The sequence below is a fragment of the Aplysia californica genome, unplaced genomic scaffold, assembly GCF_000002075.1.
Source record: "Aplysia californica isolate F4 #8 unplaced genomic scaffold, AplCal3.0 scaffold01278, whole genome shotgun sequence".
In the NCBI taxonomy this organism is placed as follows: domain Eukaryota; kingdom Metazoa; phylum Mollusca; class Gastropoda; order Aplysiida; family Aplysiidae; genus Aplysia; species Aplysia californica.
Genome location: NW_004798548.1, coordinates 115,042 through 130,095, shown reverse-complemented (window position 1 = coordinate 130,095; position 15,054 = coordinate 115,042). Strand labels below are relative to the sequence as shown.

Here is a 15,054-nt window from a genome sequence, read left to right as displayed (position 1 = left end):
CAGATATAGACAGACTACAAAAAGTGTGTTTCTTTTATTTCTCCAATATACCTGTCACTTTTCTATATTTACCACTTACATCAATAAACTTCAACAACCAAGAAGACAGATAAAATTGCAATCCTCACCTTTTCTCTTGGCTCGTCCTACATAACTCGATGTTCTTCCAGAATACATCATATGAAACAGGATATATTCTGAGAAAATAGAAAAAAGGAGAAAACGAATGTAGTTCCCAAAAAGAAGGACGTCTTTACAGACTTATTTCTATGCTTTGGCCTTAACTAATAAACAACAACGAAAAACCGAACTTACAATGGCAACTAAACCTGTAATGGGACAAAGGTTAAACATAAAGAGGTAAAAAACCCTACTTACATTACAAGGGTAACTAAAACTGGATTGGGACAAAGGTTGAACACAAAGTAATAATAACATTTTTTTTAAAAACCCTACTTATAATGGCAACTAAAACTGGATTGGGACAAAAGTAGAACACAACGAGATTTTAAAAAACCCTACTTACAAGGGTAACTAAAATGGGAATGGCACAAAAGTTGAAAAGAAAATGAAATAAATTAAAAACCCTTCTTACAAGGGCAAATAAAACTGATGGGGACAAAAGTTGAACACAAAGAGACAGAAAAAACCCTACTTACAAGGGGCAGGTAACACAGGATTGGGACAAAGTTAAACACAAAGAGAATTTTTAAAACCTTACTTACAAGAGCAACTAAAACAGGATTAGTTATAGTAGATCTTTTACGGCGCTCACAACTGCATAAGGTCATACGAGCGTCAGAAGATTAGAGGTGTTGCAAGAGAGTAACAAACATAAAAAAGAAGGAGGGGAGATAAGGACAATAGATGTTTGATAGGAAAGAAGAAGCAAACCACACCAGAGCACCCGCCAACCACCCACTAAAACAGGATTGGGGCAAAGGTTGAACATAAAGAGATGAAAAAAAACTCTACTTACAAGGGCAATTAAACTAGAATTGGGACAAAGCTTGAAAAAAGAGATAAAACAAAAAAAAAAAAACTTACAAGTGTAACTAAAACAGGATTGGGACAAAGGTTGATCATGAACATAAAGAGATAAAAAAAAAACCTACTTACAAGAGTAAGTAAAACAGGATTGGGACAAAGGTTGAACGCAAAGAGATTCTTTTAAACTACTTACAAAAGCAACTAAAACTGAATTGGGACAAAACAAAGAGATTTTTAAAATATACTTACAAGGGAAACTAAAACAAGATTGCGACAAAGGTTGAACACAAAGTGATTTAAAAAACCTAAAACCCTACTGGCAAGGGCAACTAAAACTGGATTGGGACAAAAATAAATTGAACATAAAGAGATTTTTAAAAAAAATACTTACAAGGGGAACTAAAACAAGAATGGGACAAAGGATGAACACAAAGATATTTTTAAAAACCCGATTGATAGGAAAGAAGGAGCAAACCACACCAGAGCACCCGCCAAGCACCCACGAATGGGGTAAAAGTTGAACACAATGAGGTTTTAAAAAAACCCCAAAACCCTACTTACAAGGGCAACTAAAAATGGATTTGGACAAAAGTTGAACACAAAGAGAAAAAAACAAACTAAGAACAAGGGCCAGTAAAACAGGATTGGGACAAAAGTTGAACACAAAGAGATTAAAGAACCCTACTTACAAGGGAAAGTTAAACAGGATTGGGACAAAAGTTGAACACAAAGAGATTAAACAACCCTACTTACAAGGGAAAGTTAAACAGGATTGATACAATCTTTGAAAACCAAGAGATAAAAAAACCCTACTTACAAGGGCAACTAAAAAGAATCGGGACAAAAGTTGAACACTAAGAGATTTTTAAAAACCCTACTGACAAGAGCAACTACAACAGGATGAGGACAAAAGTTGAACACTAAGAGATTTTCAAAAACCCTACTTACAAGAGCAACTACAACAGGATGAGGACAAAAGTTGAACACTAAGAGATTTTTAAAAACCCTACTTACAAGAGCAACTACAACAGGATGAGGACAAAAGTTGAACACTAAGAGATTTTCAAAAACCCTACTTACAAGAGCAACTACAACAGGATGAGGACAAAAGTTGAACACTAAGAGATTTTCAAAAACCCTACTGACAAGAGCAACTACAACAGGATGAGGACAAAAGTCTGTCCTCGCTGAATTGTGCAAATTTGGAAGGCCAAACTATGCAAGACATACAAAATTATGCAAAAATTATGCAAGTTACCGCAACGCCATTCACGACATGTTTTTGCGCTTTTTCAGCAAAAATGTTCACATTTTAGATCTATGTACAGAAGAATTGGAAAAAGAACATTTGAGTAATTTTTTGTGTATTTGGAAAGATACACATCAGTCAGAAAAAAAGAACAACCAAAAAATATAATCTCTGTAACTTTCAACTTCCAACCGTTTAGAGGAAAGAAAAATGATTTTTACAAATAATTTAAAAAAAAGACATCTTGACCTCTGGTGCTGGCACATCACTAAAGACAGGGACACCTGTCAAACATGAAACATCAGCAGACATGAGAACAACTTTTGATGGATTGATCAAGCGAACATGCTTAATTAGCAAAAAGCCATAACAAGGAAAATAATCAATTTGTGATATAAACGAGACTTATTACTCCGATTACTTCCCTTGAATCACATGGAAGACATTAAATAAATTGTTTTGTGAAAATTTTTTATTTAATTAAAATACATGAAAAAACGCGGGGAATCCAAATTTATGCCAAAAAAACCAACAACCGCACTATCGCATAATCCAACAGGAACAGACAAAGGTTGAACACTAAGCGATAAAAAAACCCTACTTACAAGAGGGGCAAATAAAACCAGGATTGGGACAAAGGTTGAACACACCAACATATTTTAAAAACCGCACTTACAAGGGCAACTCAAACAGGAATGGGGCAAAAGTTAAACAGAAAATGAAAAAAAAAACCGTACTCACAAGGGACAAGTAAACCAGGATTGGGACAAAGGTTGAACACAAAGTAATATTTAAAAAATACTTACAAGGGCAACTAAAACAGGAAAGATACAAAAGTTGAACACGAAGAGATAAAAAACCTACTTACAAGGGTAACTAAGACAAGATTGGGACAAAAGTTGAACACGAAGAGATTTTTTAAAAATACTTAGAAGGGGAACTAAAACAGGAATGGGACAAAAGTTGAATACAAAGAGAAAAAACAAACCCTACTTACAAGGGCAACTAAAAAGTGGATTGGGACAAATGTTGAACATAAAGAGATTTTTTAAAAATACTTACAAGGGCAACTAAAACAGAATTGGGACGAAAATTGAACACAAAGAAACTTTAAAAAATATTTACAAGGTAAACTAAAACAGGAATGGGACAAAGGTTGAACACAAAGTGATACCCCCCCCCCCCCCCCCCCTCCCGAGAACCATACTTACAGAGGCAACTAAAACAGGAAAGGGACAAAGGTTGAACACAAAGATTTAAAAAAAAAAATACTTACAAGGGGAACTTAAACAGGATTGGGACAAAAGTTGAACACAAAGTGATAAAAATATTTTAAAAAACCCAAAAACCTACTTACAAGGGCAACTGAAACAGGAAAGATACAAAGGTTGAACACAAAGATGTTTTTAAAAAACCCTGAGAACAAGGGCCAGTAAAATAGGGTTGGGACAAAAATTGAACACAGAGAGATGGAAGAACCCTACTTACAAGGGCAACTAAAACACCTGTGAGGCATGAAACATCAGCAGACATGAGAACAACTTTTGATGGATTGAAAAAGTGAACAAGGTCAATCAACAAAAATCCCTCACAAGAGAAATAACCAATGTGTCACTGAGTTGAGACTTAGTACTCCGATTACTTCCCTTTAGTCACATGGCGAGGCATTTAAAAAACTGTTTTGCGAAAAACGTGAAAAACTGAAAAAGCGTGAAAAAACGCAGGGAATCCTCAATTATGCATCAACAAAAAACGGCCGCACTATCGCATAATCAAACGGGGACAGAAACAACTTGAACACCAAAGAAAAAAACCCTACTTACAAGGGCAATTTAACAGGATTGGGATAAATGTTGAACACAATGATAAATAAAACCCTACTTACAAGGGCAATTTAACAGGACTGAGATAAATGTTGAACACAATGATAAATAAAACCCTACTTACAAGGGCAATTTAACAGGACTGAGATAAATGTTGAACACAATGATAAATAAAACCTTACTTACAAGGGAAACTAAAAGAGGATTAGTTATAGTAGAAGTTTTAAGGCACTCGCAACTGCATAAGGTCATATTAGCGTCAGAAGATTAGAGGTGTTGCAATAGAGTAACAAACAAAAAAGAAGGAGTGGAGATAAAGACAATAGATGTTTGATAGGAAAGAAGAAGCAAACCACACTAGAGCATCCGCCAACCACACACTATAACAGGAATGGGTCAATGTTTGAACACAACACGCAACTAATAGAGGATAGGGACAAATGTTGAACACAAAAAGATTTTTTAAAACCCTACTTACAAGGGCAACTAAAACAGGATTTTCGACAAAAGTTGAACACAAAGAGATAAAAAAAAACCTTACTTACAAAGGCAAGTAAAACACCAGAGCACCCACCAAACACCCACGAATGGGGCAAAAGTTTAACAACATTACATTTTTTAAAACCCTAAAACCCTACTTACAAGGGCAACTGAAACAGGAAAGATACAAAGGTTGAACATAAAGAGATTTTTTAAAAACCCTTCTTACAAGGGCAACTAAAATAGGAATGGCACAAAAGTTGAACACAAAGAGATTTTAAAAAACCCCTCTTACATGAATAAGTAAAACAGGATTGGGACAAAAATTTGAAGTCAAAAAGATTTTTAAAAAATACTTACAAGGGGAACTAAAACAGGAATGGGACAAAGGTTGGATGCAAATAGATGAAACAAACCCTACTTACAAGGGCAACTAAAACAGGATTGGGACAAATGTTGAACACAAAGAGATTTTTTTTTTTTTAAACCTACTTACAAGGGCAACGAAAGCAGTATTGAGACAAAAGTTGAACACAAAGAGATTTTTTAAAAATCCTTACTTACAAAGGCAAGTAAAACACCAGAGCACCCACCAAACACCCACGAATGGGGCAAACGTTTAACAACATTAGATTTTTTTAAAACCCTAAAACCCTACTTACAAGGGCAACTATAACTGGATTGGTACTAAAGTTGAACACAGAGGGATTTCTAAAAAAAATTAAAAACCAAAAACAAACAAACACCTTTTTACAAGAATAGGTAAAACAGGACTGGGACAAAAATTGAATACAAAGAGAAAAAACAAACCCTACTTACAAGGGCAACTAACACAGGAAAGATACAAAGGTTGAACACAAAGAGAGTTTTGAAAACACTACTTACAATGGCAACTAAAACAGGAAAGATACAAATGTTGAACACAAAGAGATTTTAAAAACCCAACTGACAAGGGCAGCTAAAACAAGATTGGGACAAAAGTTGAACACAAAGAGATTTAAAAGACCCTTCTTACAAGAATAAATAAAACAGGACAAAAATTGAATACAAAGAGATTTTTAAAAACCCTACTTACAAGGGAAACTAAAACAGGAAAGATACAAAGGTTGAACACAAATAGATTTTTTAAAAAACAAACATACTTACAAGGGCAGCTAAAACAGGATTGAGACAAAAGTTGAACTCATAGAAATTTATAAAAACCCTACTTACAACGACATCTGAAACTAGATTGGGACAAAAATTGAACACAAAGAGATTTTTAAAAATACTTACAAGGGAAATTAAAACAAGAATGGGGAAAAGGTTGAATACAAAGAAAAAAAACCCTACTTACAAGGGCAACGAAAACAGGAAAGATGCAAAGTTTGAACACAAAAAAATATATAAAAACCTACTTACAAGGGCAACGAAAACAGTTTTGGGACAAATGTTAAACACAAAGAAATTTTAAAAACAACTGACAAGGGCAGCTAAAACAAGATTGGAACAAAAGTTGAACACAAAGAGATTTAAAATCCCTACTTACAAGGGCAACTAAAACAGGATTTTCGACAAAAGTTGAACACAAAGAGATTTTAAAAAACAACCTTTTTACAAGAATAAGTAAAACAGGATTGGGACAAAAATTAAAGTCAAAGATATTTTTTCAAATACTTACAAGGGCAACTATAACAGGATTTTCGACAAATGTTGAACACAAAGAGATTTAAAAAAACAACCCTACTTACAAGGGCACTTTAAACAAGATTGGGACAAAAGTTGAACACAAAGAGATTTAAAAAACCTTGTTACAAAGGCAAGTAAAACACCAGAGCACCCACCAAACACCCACGAATGGGGCAAAAGTTTAACAACATTAGATTTTTTAAAACTCTGAAACACTACTTACAAGGGCAACTATAACTGGATTGGTACAAAGGTTGAACACAAAGAGATTGAAAAAAACATACTTACAAGGGTAACTAAACCAGTATTGGGACAAAAATTGAACACAAAGAGATAAAATAGATTAGAGTCTTGAGTCTAGGTATAATTTTAATAAGTTTAGATCTAGATCTAGATCTAAATCTAAATCTAGATTCTATGTCTAAATAAGAAACACACTACAGGGACCCTTAAATCTAGTTCTCAGGCATATTTCGCTTTGGTCCCTAACCTTAACCCTAACACTAACCCTAACCCTAACCTAGATGTGCCCTAGATTCTAGTGGTAGGGTTACGGTTGTTAGCCGCGGTTAGGGTTAGATAGATATCTCTTCTTTACAAGTGGCGTTTTGTTGTCGTTCTCCTGCTACCCGCTTGTCTCTTTTTTATTGCGTTTGTTGGGGTGGAAAAGAAAGAAAGAATAGAATCTAGATCTATATTCTAGATCTAATCTAGATTCTATATCTACAGACCAACGACAAACCTGAACAGTTTATGCAGATGTTTAACATCATCTTGAGTCTTGAGTTCACTTTATTGTGTAGCATCAGTTTCTTCTGCCCCTCGCCCTCGCCTCCTGTACCATGCCGTTCAGAAAGAAGCTACCTCTATATAATATTATAGATTTAGATCTTGTTCCATGCTCCCTCGTCCCTCGTGCGTGAAGCTCGTCCATTTTTTTAGTCTGCTGCGTGCGCTTTGGGCTTTGAATTTCGAACATGCGCGCTGGTCAAGGAAATAGTTTTGTGCCAGTTTGTCATGCAGTTTCTTTCAGAACACAGATTGAATTAGGCCTGTAATATTATAGTTAGGCCTATATTTAGATCTGGGCCTATAAATCTTTGTCTCCTTTAGACAGAAAGTAAGCTCAACCTTTTGAAAAGAATTAAATACACTGCATGTTTCCCCCTATGAAATAATCAAAGCTCACAGAGCTTGGTGTTGAGCAGGGCTATGTCGTGCTGTGCTAATGCTATGTACATGTATTTATATTTTCTATAAACAATTTCGATTTAGTTAAATTTATGCGTTAAGTATCACGTAAATTTTTTCAAAAATACTGTTCTGTTGTAATATTATAATAGGCTATCATATTGAACATTTTTGACGATCGCGGGTTTGCTTTGGTCATTTAGACTTTCGAAAGAATGGTGCTCCTGGGTAAAACTCCAAGCGGCAATGGTGAAGCTTGTTGGAGCCAACAATAGGCTAATAAAACGCCAAAATTCCCTATCTTTGACAACAAATGTAAACAAATGTTAACGACTTTTCCTTGTTTTAGTAAGAATGAAGTAAATTCGGATCTTTTAAACCTGAACTGGCTAAACATGAATAAAGCTAACAGCCTGCCACGTTTATTATTCTAGAATACATGTGAGAATCTTATCGTGACGAACTAGGTAGCCACCCACTCTCAGGGGTTTTTTTCGACACTCGCAGCTTTTGATCGTTTTTGATCGTTTTTGTCCTCCAACACGAAATCGAGGCGAGCGCTTATGAATATTCAAAATGGAAGACTTCCGTTATGACCCATTGGCCGTAGACTTTGTAATGACAACAGGCCCGGCTTACTGATATTATCAGGTCTCCTCAGCGTGACTGTAGTCTGACAATGTGGAGGCGAGCTTAGAGTTTAGAGTTATCTCCTTTTAAACCTAGGCCTATAGTGTACATCCCTGGGAGGCGAGACAGAACTAGGTCAGAACGTGGGAGTCACATCAAACAGCCGATTATCATCTCATTCCTATAAATAGCATTGTACTAAGTGTTTAACACATTGCCTGCAGAAATAAAGAAATATCCTTCCTTTAATACCAAGTAGCTTTCAATGTGCACTTTACATTTTTCCATTTATGAAAATGTTCTTCATTTTAATTACAATTGTTTGTTGTTGTTTTTTACTTGAAAAACATTTCTGAAATTTAATAGGTCAGGGGAGGTGAGAAGTGAGAAGAACAGCGACGGAAGTAAACAAAGTTTTAAAAATGTCCGCCGCCTTGCCTTGTGATGTGAAACACGTGACATGAGGATAGGCCGAGATCTAGATCTATATTTCATTTGGATTATCAATTTAAGTGCTTTCTAATGGAATAATGTACATTATATATAGACTTGTTGGAAATGGGCAGAAAGTGTGTTACTGGGTGCAGGTCAAAATATGACTCTACTGACAAGGTTCCCGTTTTTAGACTAGATATCTAGATCTGGATCTAGATCTAGATCTATATCTAGATCTATTATAATCTAGATATAGATCTAGATCTACCTGAAGTCTAAAGATAAAGATGAGAGAGAACGTTGGATGAAAGCAATCCCACGCGACAATACTGCAAATACTGTTGTGTGTATTAAACTTTTTCCAGATGGATTTAAAACTATTTCAGTCAAAGGAAGACTAAGACCAAAAAATCCTCCATCGCTATTTTCTAATTTGCCCAAAAGTTTAATAAAATCCCAACACCTGTGCCCTTAGCAAGATCAGTTGAAAGTGACCTGTTAGAAGAATATTCACAAAAAGACATTGTTTCTTTTGATTCACTGTGTTCATTTGTTACTTGTAGGAGCCAGTGTGTGACAAGGTATGCAGAAACTCTTTATTGAGTGAAATATTTATGGACATCTTACAGTATTGTGGTTTTGAGATGAGACAGCACAACTGCTTTGTCATGAGCAACATTTTGCTAAACAATTTCTGAAAGATATCCAATCCACCATCTGAAAAAGAAACTGAACAGAAAGTCCTGAAGCTGTCTTCATAAACAATGTAAGTTAAACCTTTTTCATAATATTTACACTGTTATGTTTGTGAACGCATGTGTCTATCTATGTCTCTCTGTGTGTATACAGGCTTACATGTAGGTGTGTGTCTCCCATACTTGGCAATGTTTCTACTGTTAGGCCTATAAATTATTCCATGCTTGCATAATGAATGAGTATATTTTTTTAGCCCATAGAGCATGGATTGTGTTTTCCATGGATATGTGCTATAAAATGCTATCTTTCTTCTTCTTCTTTCTCTCATTATTGTCTGTGCCAATTGCCTATTGGAAGTGAAGCTCTTTTACCGCACCTAGAACGAGAAATGAGACTAGAACTAGAGTCTAGATCTAGCAATCTAGTTATCATAAATCCACAAATTATGATAATATTTGTAGTTGTATGATAAGTTCTGTCTTAGTTGATTTCCCTTTCGGTGATCTGATTGCGCTGCCGTCCTATTGTCTCGCGTAGGCTACTGTGACCTCGTTTTCAACTCGCCTCCACATTTTCAGACTACGATCCCGCTGAGGAGACCTGATAATTTCAGTAAGTCGTGGTTGCAACACTTCCTTCGCACTTGTAGATGGGACTTGATGCGGACTATTGCGTCTAGACAGCTCTCTCCCATGCAGTTCCTGGGTTTGGTTTTGGTAGAGGTGACGAGGGGAAAAATTCTCTCTATCACTGGATGGAATGATCAAGCAATTAAGTGCACAATTGGCAAGGACATGAAACCCAGTCGTCTTCTTGACACCTTCCCAAAATGGAATGCTTTCCCTTGGTATGCCGCTGTCCCTGAACCCTGCTTCGTTCGATCAACCCACAAGATCTATTCACCAGTAACTGTTCCCCCACCCCGTCTTGATCGGCCCAAAACAAAAAAGGAAATTCTTGAAACCTTCAGTGTCAACCGTTCGGGAATAATAAATGCTTTTTTGTGTGTGGCAAAAATCTCGTTGCTTTTATTTTATTTCATGTATTTATTATTATTTTTTTTGTGTGTGTGAAATCTAAAATGGGCCAAATTAGGGCCAACCGGGCCAACTATTTTTGGGGACCAGTCATGATCCTAAAGAGCCAAATTTGAGCAATTTGGCCCCAAACTGGCTGCCCTGCTCTTGAGTCCCAGGGTTTGGGTTTGGTATTGGGATTTGGGTTTGGTACTGGGGTTTGGGAATACCTTCTGGGTTTGCTACTGCGTTTCGCTGTTAATCATTTCTAGCAGATGTATTAATCTGCCCTCCAGAACTTGACATGAGTGAAACGAACAACTGCCGATAACTGGAACGTGATTGGCTACTTCGGATAGTTGCGAAAATTCCCATTGGCCAAAAGTTATGTCCTTCGGCAGGTAAAAGGAAGTTTCAGTTAGTTAAGATTTTCTGCTGAAGGTCACGAGAGTCAACTCAGGATACAGGCTAGGGCTATGTCGGCAACAAAAGATCAGTTAGTTTTAGTAAGGTTTTACAGCGCTCGCAACTGCATAAGGTCATATGAGCGCCAAGGGGTGGATGTCAACAGAGAAGTCCAAACGGGGAATCAGGCTTACTCTGCTCACCTCTCTAACCTCAACAGCACAAAGTCTGCTTCGACTATCAAGGCACCCCGGAAATAGCAGTTCACAAAAGAGTGACAAACATACTAAAGAAGTAGAGGAAAAATGACGAAAGTAAGGATGAGGAAAGAAAAAGCAGCAGTTCCCCCTAAGTTGTTCCGGCACAGTATGATCATGGCATTGGTAAATCAGCCTATTTACCATTCCACTGTGCATAAGAACATGTTAACATCCCCCCTTTGGAAATGGCTTAAAGACACTTCAGTCAGTAGCACTGCACTGGGTGGGTAGCATGGGGGGGGGGGGGTCAGTAAGTCAGCTGTTTCAGTACACTGGCTAGGGCTATGCGTGCAAGTGTCCAGGCTAGGAGATCGTGTTCCTGGCAAACTGCGGTGTTTTCCAAATAAAGTAACTCAGTATTTTTAAAATCTAAACCCTTCTGCAATTAGTGACCTCCTAGTTTAGAATAATGTATTAATGTGTTTGTGAGTTTGTTTTGTTTGTTTGTTTTAAATATTTGGTGCCATTTATAATAATAGAGTACATGTATAATGTTGTCTATGAAACAGTATGATGGGTTTTTTAAAATAATATTATACATCTCTCTCTCTCTCTCTCTCTCTCTCTCTCTCTCTCTCTTTCTCTCTCTCTCTCCCTCCCATATAGACTTACAACCATAATACGGTAATTTAGACATCAAATAAAATAAGACAAATCTCATAAGTATAGGTATGGGCAAGAAATGTATTCAGTAAAGATAATTCTCCATTCAATTGTATATTATATACAAGAATAAAAATCATGATTGTTTTTCGGCAAGGCGGGAATAAAACCCTGAACAAATCAACACAGTAGGCTGTGACGTGGTATTGCACTGAGTCGGCAATCTCAGGTGGTTGGTTGGCGGGTGCTCTGGTGTGGTTTGCTCCTTCTTTCCTATAAAAAAGCAACTATCGTCCTTATCTCTCCTCCTTCTTTTGTATGTTTGTTACTCTCTTGTAACACCCCTGATCTTCAGCACTTATATGACCTTATTGTGTGGCAAGTGCCGTAAAACTCTTGCTACCCCCCCCCAAAAAAAAAAACAACCAACTACAGTTCTTTGAATATCTTGATAACGACTCCGAATAACCTTACGATTTTTATAGAGTGGATAGGACGTTTGGTTTCTGACCTCATGGTCTGAGTAACTCAAAACGGCCAAAAACTAATGTCAGATCAAACTTTATAACTCTTCGGTAACGAAGTGTCAAACTGTCAAAAAGACAAGTCTGACTGTCTCGAGCCTTTGACACAGCATGATGCAGGACATCTGTGCTAGCAATGTGTAGTGTGTCGTGTGTAGTGTGTCGTGTGTAGTGTTTAGAATGTTGTGTGGAACTCAGTTTTCGTGAAAAGTGAAGTAAAACTTCTGTCATTCAAAGGGCGAGCAATCTGATCGGTTCAATATTTCACACCTGTTGAGAGTTTTTTCCCTTACAATAATCATAAATAATTAGTCGTTCTCGTTAAAAACTCGTTGTCGTTATTATCACGATCATAATATTTGTTTTTCATCGACACCATCATTATCATCAACACCATTATCATCATCAACGCCATCGTTATCATCAACTTCATCAAAATCGTTGTCGCTGTCTTTATCATTGTAAAAAATCAGCATATAAATATAAGTATTATTTATATATAAAAACTCGCAGAGCAAACAGTGAAGCATACCGGTAGATAATTCGAGAGCAAAAAAATCCAGTTGTAAAATTATTCAACGTTCAGGCTTCATCAGGAACATGGAAAAATAACAGCATCAACATCATCATCCTCTCCATCATCATCAACTACGAACAATTCTGACAATCTCAAGTACATGTATATTAAACACGGCATTAAACATGCAATAATATAACAATAAAGCAATAATTATTGTTCGTAAAAATGTAGCACGACATGTGCACAACAGAAAAACCACCATGACTTGCTCATGTAAAGTTAAAAAAATTTAAAATTTGTTCCCGCGTCCGATCCGGACATTGGGGATTGCCTTGTTAGTGAGACAACTTCCTGGGCCTTCGGCATATTGTGGTAGGGTGGCCAGTTCCTGTCCACGCCGCCTTTACTTCCCTAACTCGAAGTCAGGTACCCATTGCTGCTGGGTGGGCAGGTGGGAGGGGGCGAAAAAAAACCGTGTCCGAACCGAGGCTCGAACCCGGACTTTCCTCTTCGGAGACTAGCGCACTTACCGCTCCGCCACCGCACCCTCATGTAAAGAACATTTACATCAATCATGTATATTATTAAACTTTCGTTATCACTTTTATCGTCATTGCTGGTGTCTCACATTCATCATCATCATCATCATCATCATCATCATCATCATCATCATCATCATCATCATTATATTCAGCCTCTCCGGTACGACGCAGACTTACTTGTAAAATAATTTCGAGAAGTGAGCGGAGAACAAAAAAGAAATATTTTGACTTGGGTCACCGGATCAAACATTTCACTGTAGTTCGCCACTCCCTCATTCACCCACTCACTCGCTCGCTCACTCACTCACTCACTCACTCACTCACTCACTCACTCACTCACTCACTCACTCACTTACTCACTCGTTCGCTCACTCACTCGCTTACTAACTCGCTCAATCAATCAACCAATCAATCAATCAATCCATCAATCAATCAATCCTTCAGTCAATCAATCGACCATTGCGAACCATAATTCGTGCTATTTGATTAAACGCTTATTGTAATACTGTTGCGAATATGTCTTTCTTTTTTCCCACGGTTTTCACACCAGCTTTTATTATCTATTTTTTTAAATCCTCTCCCATCCGAGACTTTCACTCAAGACCGTAACAATATGTTGGTCACAGTGAAGTCATGCACAAAACACGCATTTTTGCTATTGTACATATTGAATATTTTGAGGGATTGGAGGGGAAGGGGGGGGGGGGTCAAGTAGACTTTCCGAAAACTTTGTACTTTCAATAGGGGAAAGTGTTTATCAATATTTGGTGACTGATCCTACCCAACAAGACTCTTATCTTCTCTCTTTTGGCTACTTTAAAAAAAACTCATCATACCCCCCTCACCCACTCATCACACCCCCCCCCCCCCCCTCATGATGTTACTCCCCACTCCTCAGTGGCAGGCACACATGTTAGGTGGGCAGTTATAAAGGGCACAGTTATTGACGCACAAGTCGTGCATGTCCTGAGAGCTGGCGTACGCCTCCCCCCCCCCAAAAAAAAAACAACAACAAAACAACACACACACACACACACACACACACAAACTCAGTTACAGGCACACATGTTCGGCGGACAGTTATCAAGGGCACAGTTATTCACGCACCAATCCTGCATGTCCTGAGAGTTGGCGTACGGTCCTATAGCCCGACATCCCGAGGCCGGGGCAGGCGTGTTCCGGGCTCCAGCCGCGCGGTAACACAGCCAGTCCGGGCAGAAGTCCAGGGGGCAGTTGTACTGGCACCAGGCGTCCATGGCGACGGTGCCGTCCAGAGCCAGGTACTGAACCGCCCCGCCCCCGGTGACGCCACCGCCTGTTGCTGTTGTCTCACTCCTGGAACTTCCGGTCGGGGAGGAGCTGCTGCTTTGGGGGGTCGGGCTCGTTTCGGGAATCGGATTTCTGGTACTACTGGTTCCCTGAGTATTCGGATTTCCGGTACTACTGGTTCCCTGAGTGTTCGGATTTCCGGTACTACTGGCTCCCTGAGTATTCGGATTTCCGATACTACTGGTTCTCTGAGTATTCGGATTTCCGGTACTGCCGGCTCCTTGAGTGCTTGGACTTCCGGTGCTGGACCCTCCTTGGTTGTCCCGCCCTCCGCTTGCGACAATCTTCACGTCAGAACAGCCGTAAAATTCTTCTTGAGGGCCGCATCCGATACACTGTTTGCCGTCAGGGTCGGTTCCCCAGCTGTTGCCTGTTGGGAAATTATGAAATAACAATAACAATAAATATCCTAATAATAATAAACTTAATATTGTTGATAATAACAATAATAACAACAATGATGATGATGAGGAGAAGTATTTCTTTACGTATCAAAATATAATTATCATAATTACGTGTGGGCCAATACAAATCTGACCGCCGACTGACTTCGTAACTAACCAGTTAATATACCCCAAGAAGGATGATTGACTCAACAATACTACTGCTGCTGCTACTACTACTACTACTACTACTACTACTACTACTACTACTACTACTACTACTACTACTACTACTACTACTACTACTACT

At 38.1% G+C, this 15,054-nt stretch overlaps 1 protein-coding gene across 1 annotated transcript in view; it reads right to left on the bottom strand.

Moving 5' to 3' along the window:
* Nucleotides 1-13,557: 13,557 nt before the first annotated feature.
* Nucleotides 13,558-15,054, bottom strand: part of LOC106013787 — a gene marked incomplete in the record, with an annotated part of 6,766 nt that continues 5,269 nt past the window's right edge. The window contains 1 exon segment of the mRNA XM_013090432.2: nucleotides 13,558-14,731. Within this exon segment, the coding sequence (XP_012945886.1) occupies nucleotides 14,082-14,731 (650 nt within the window).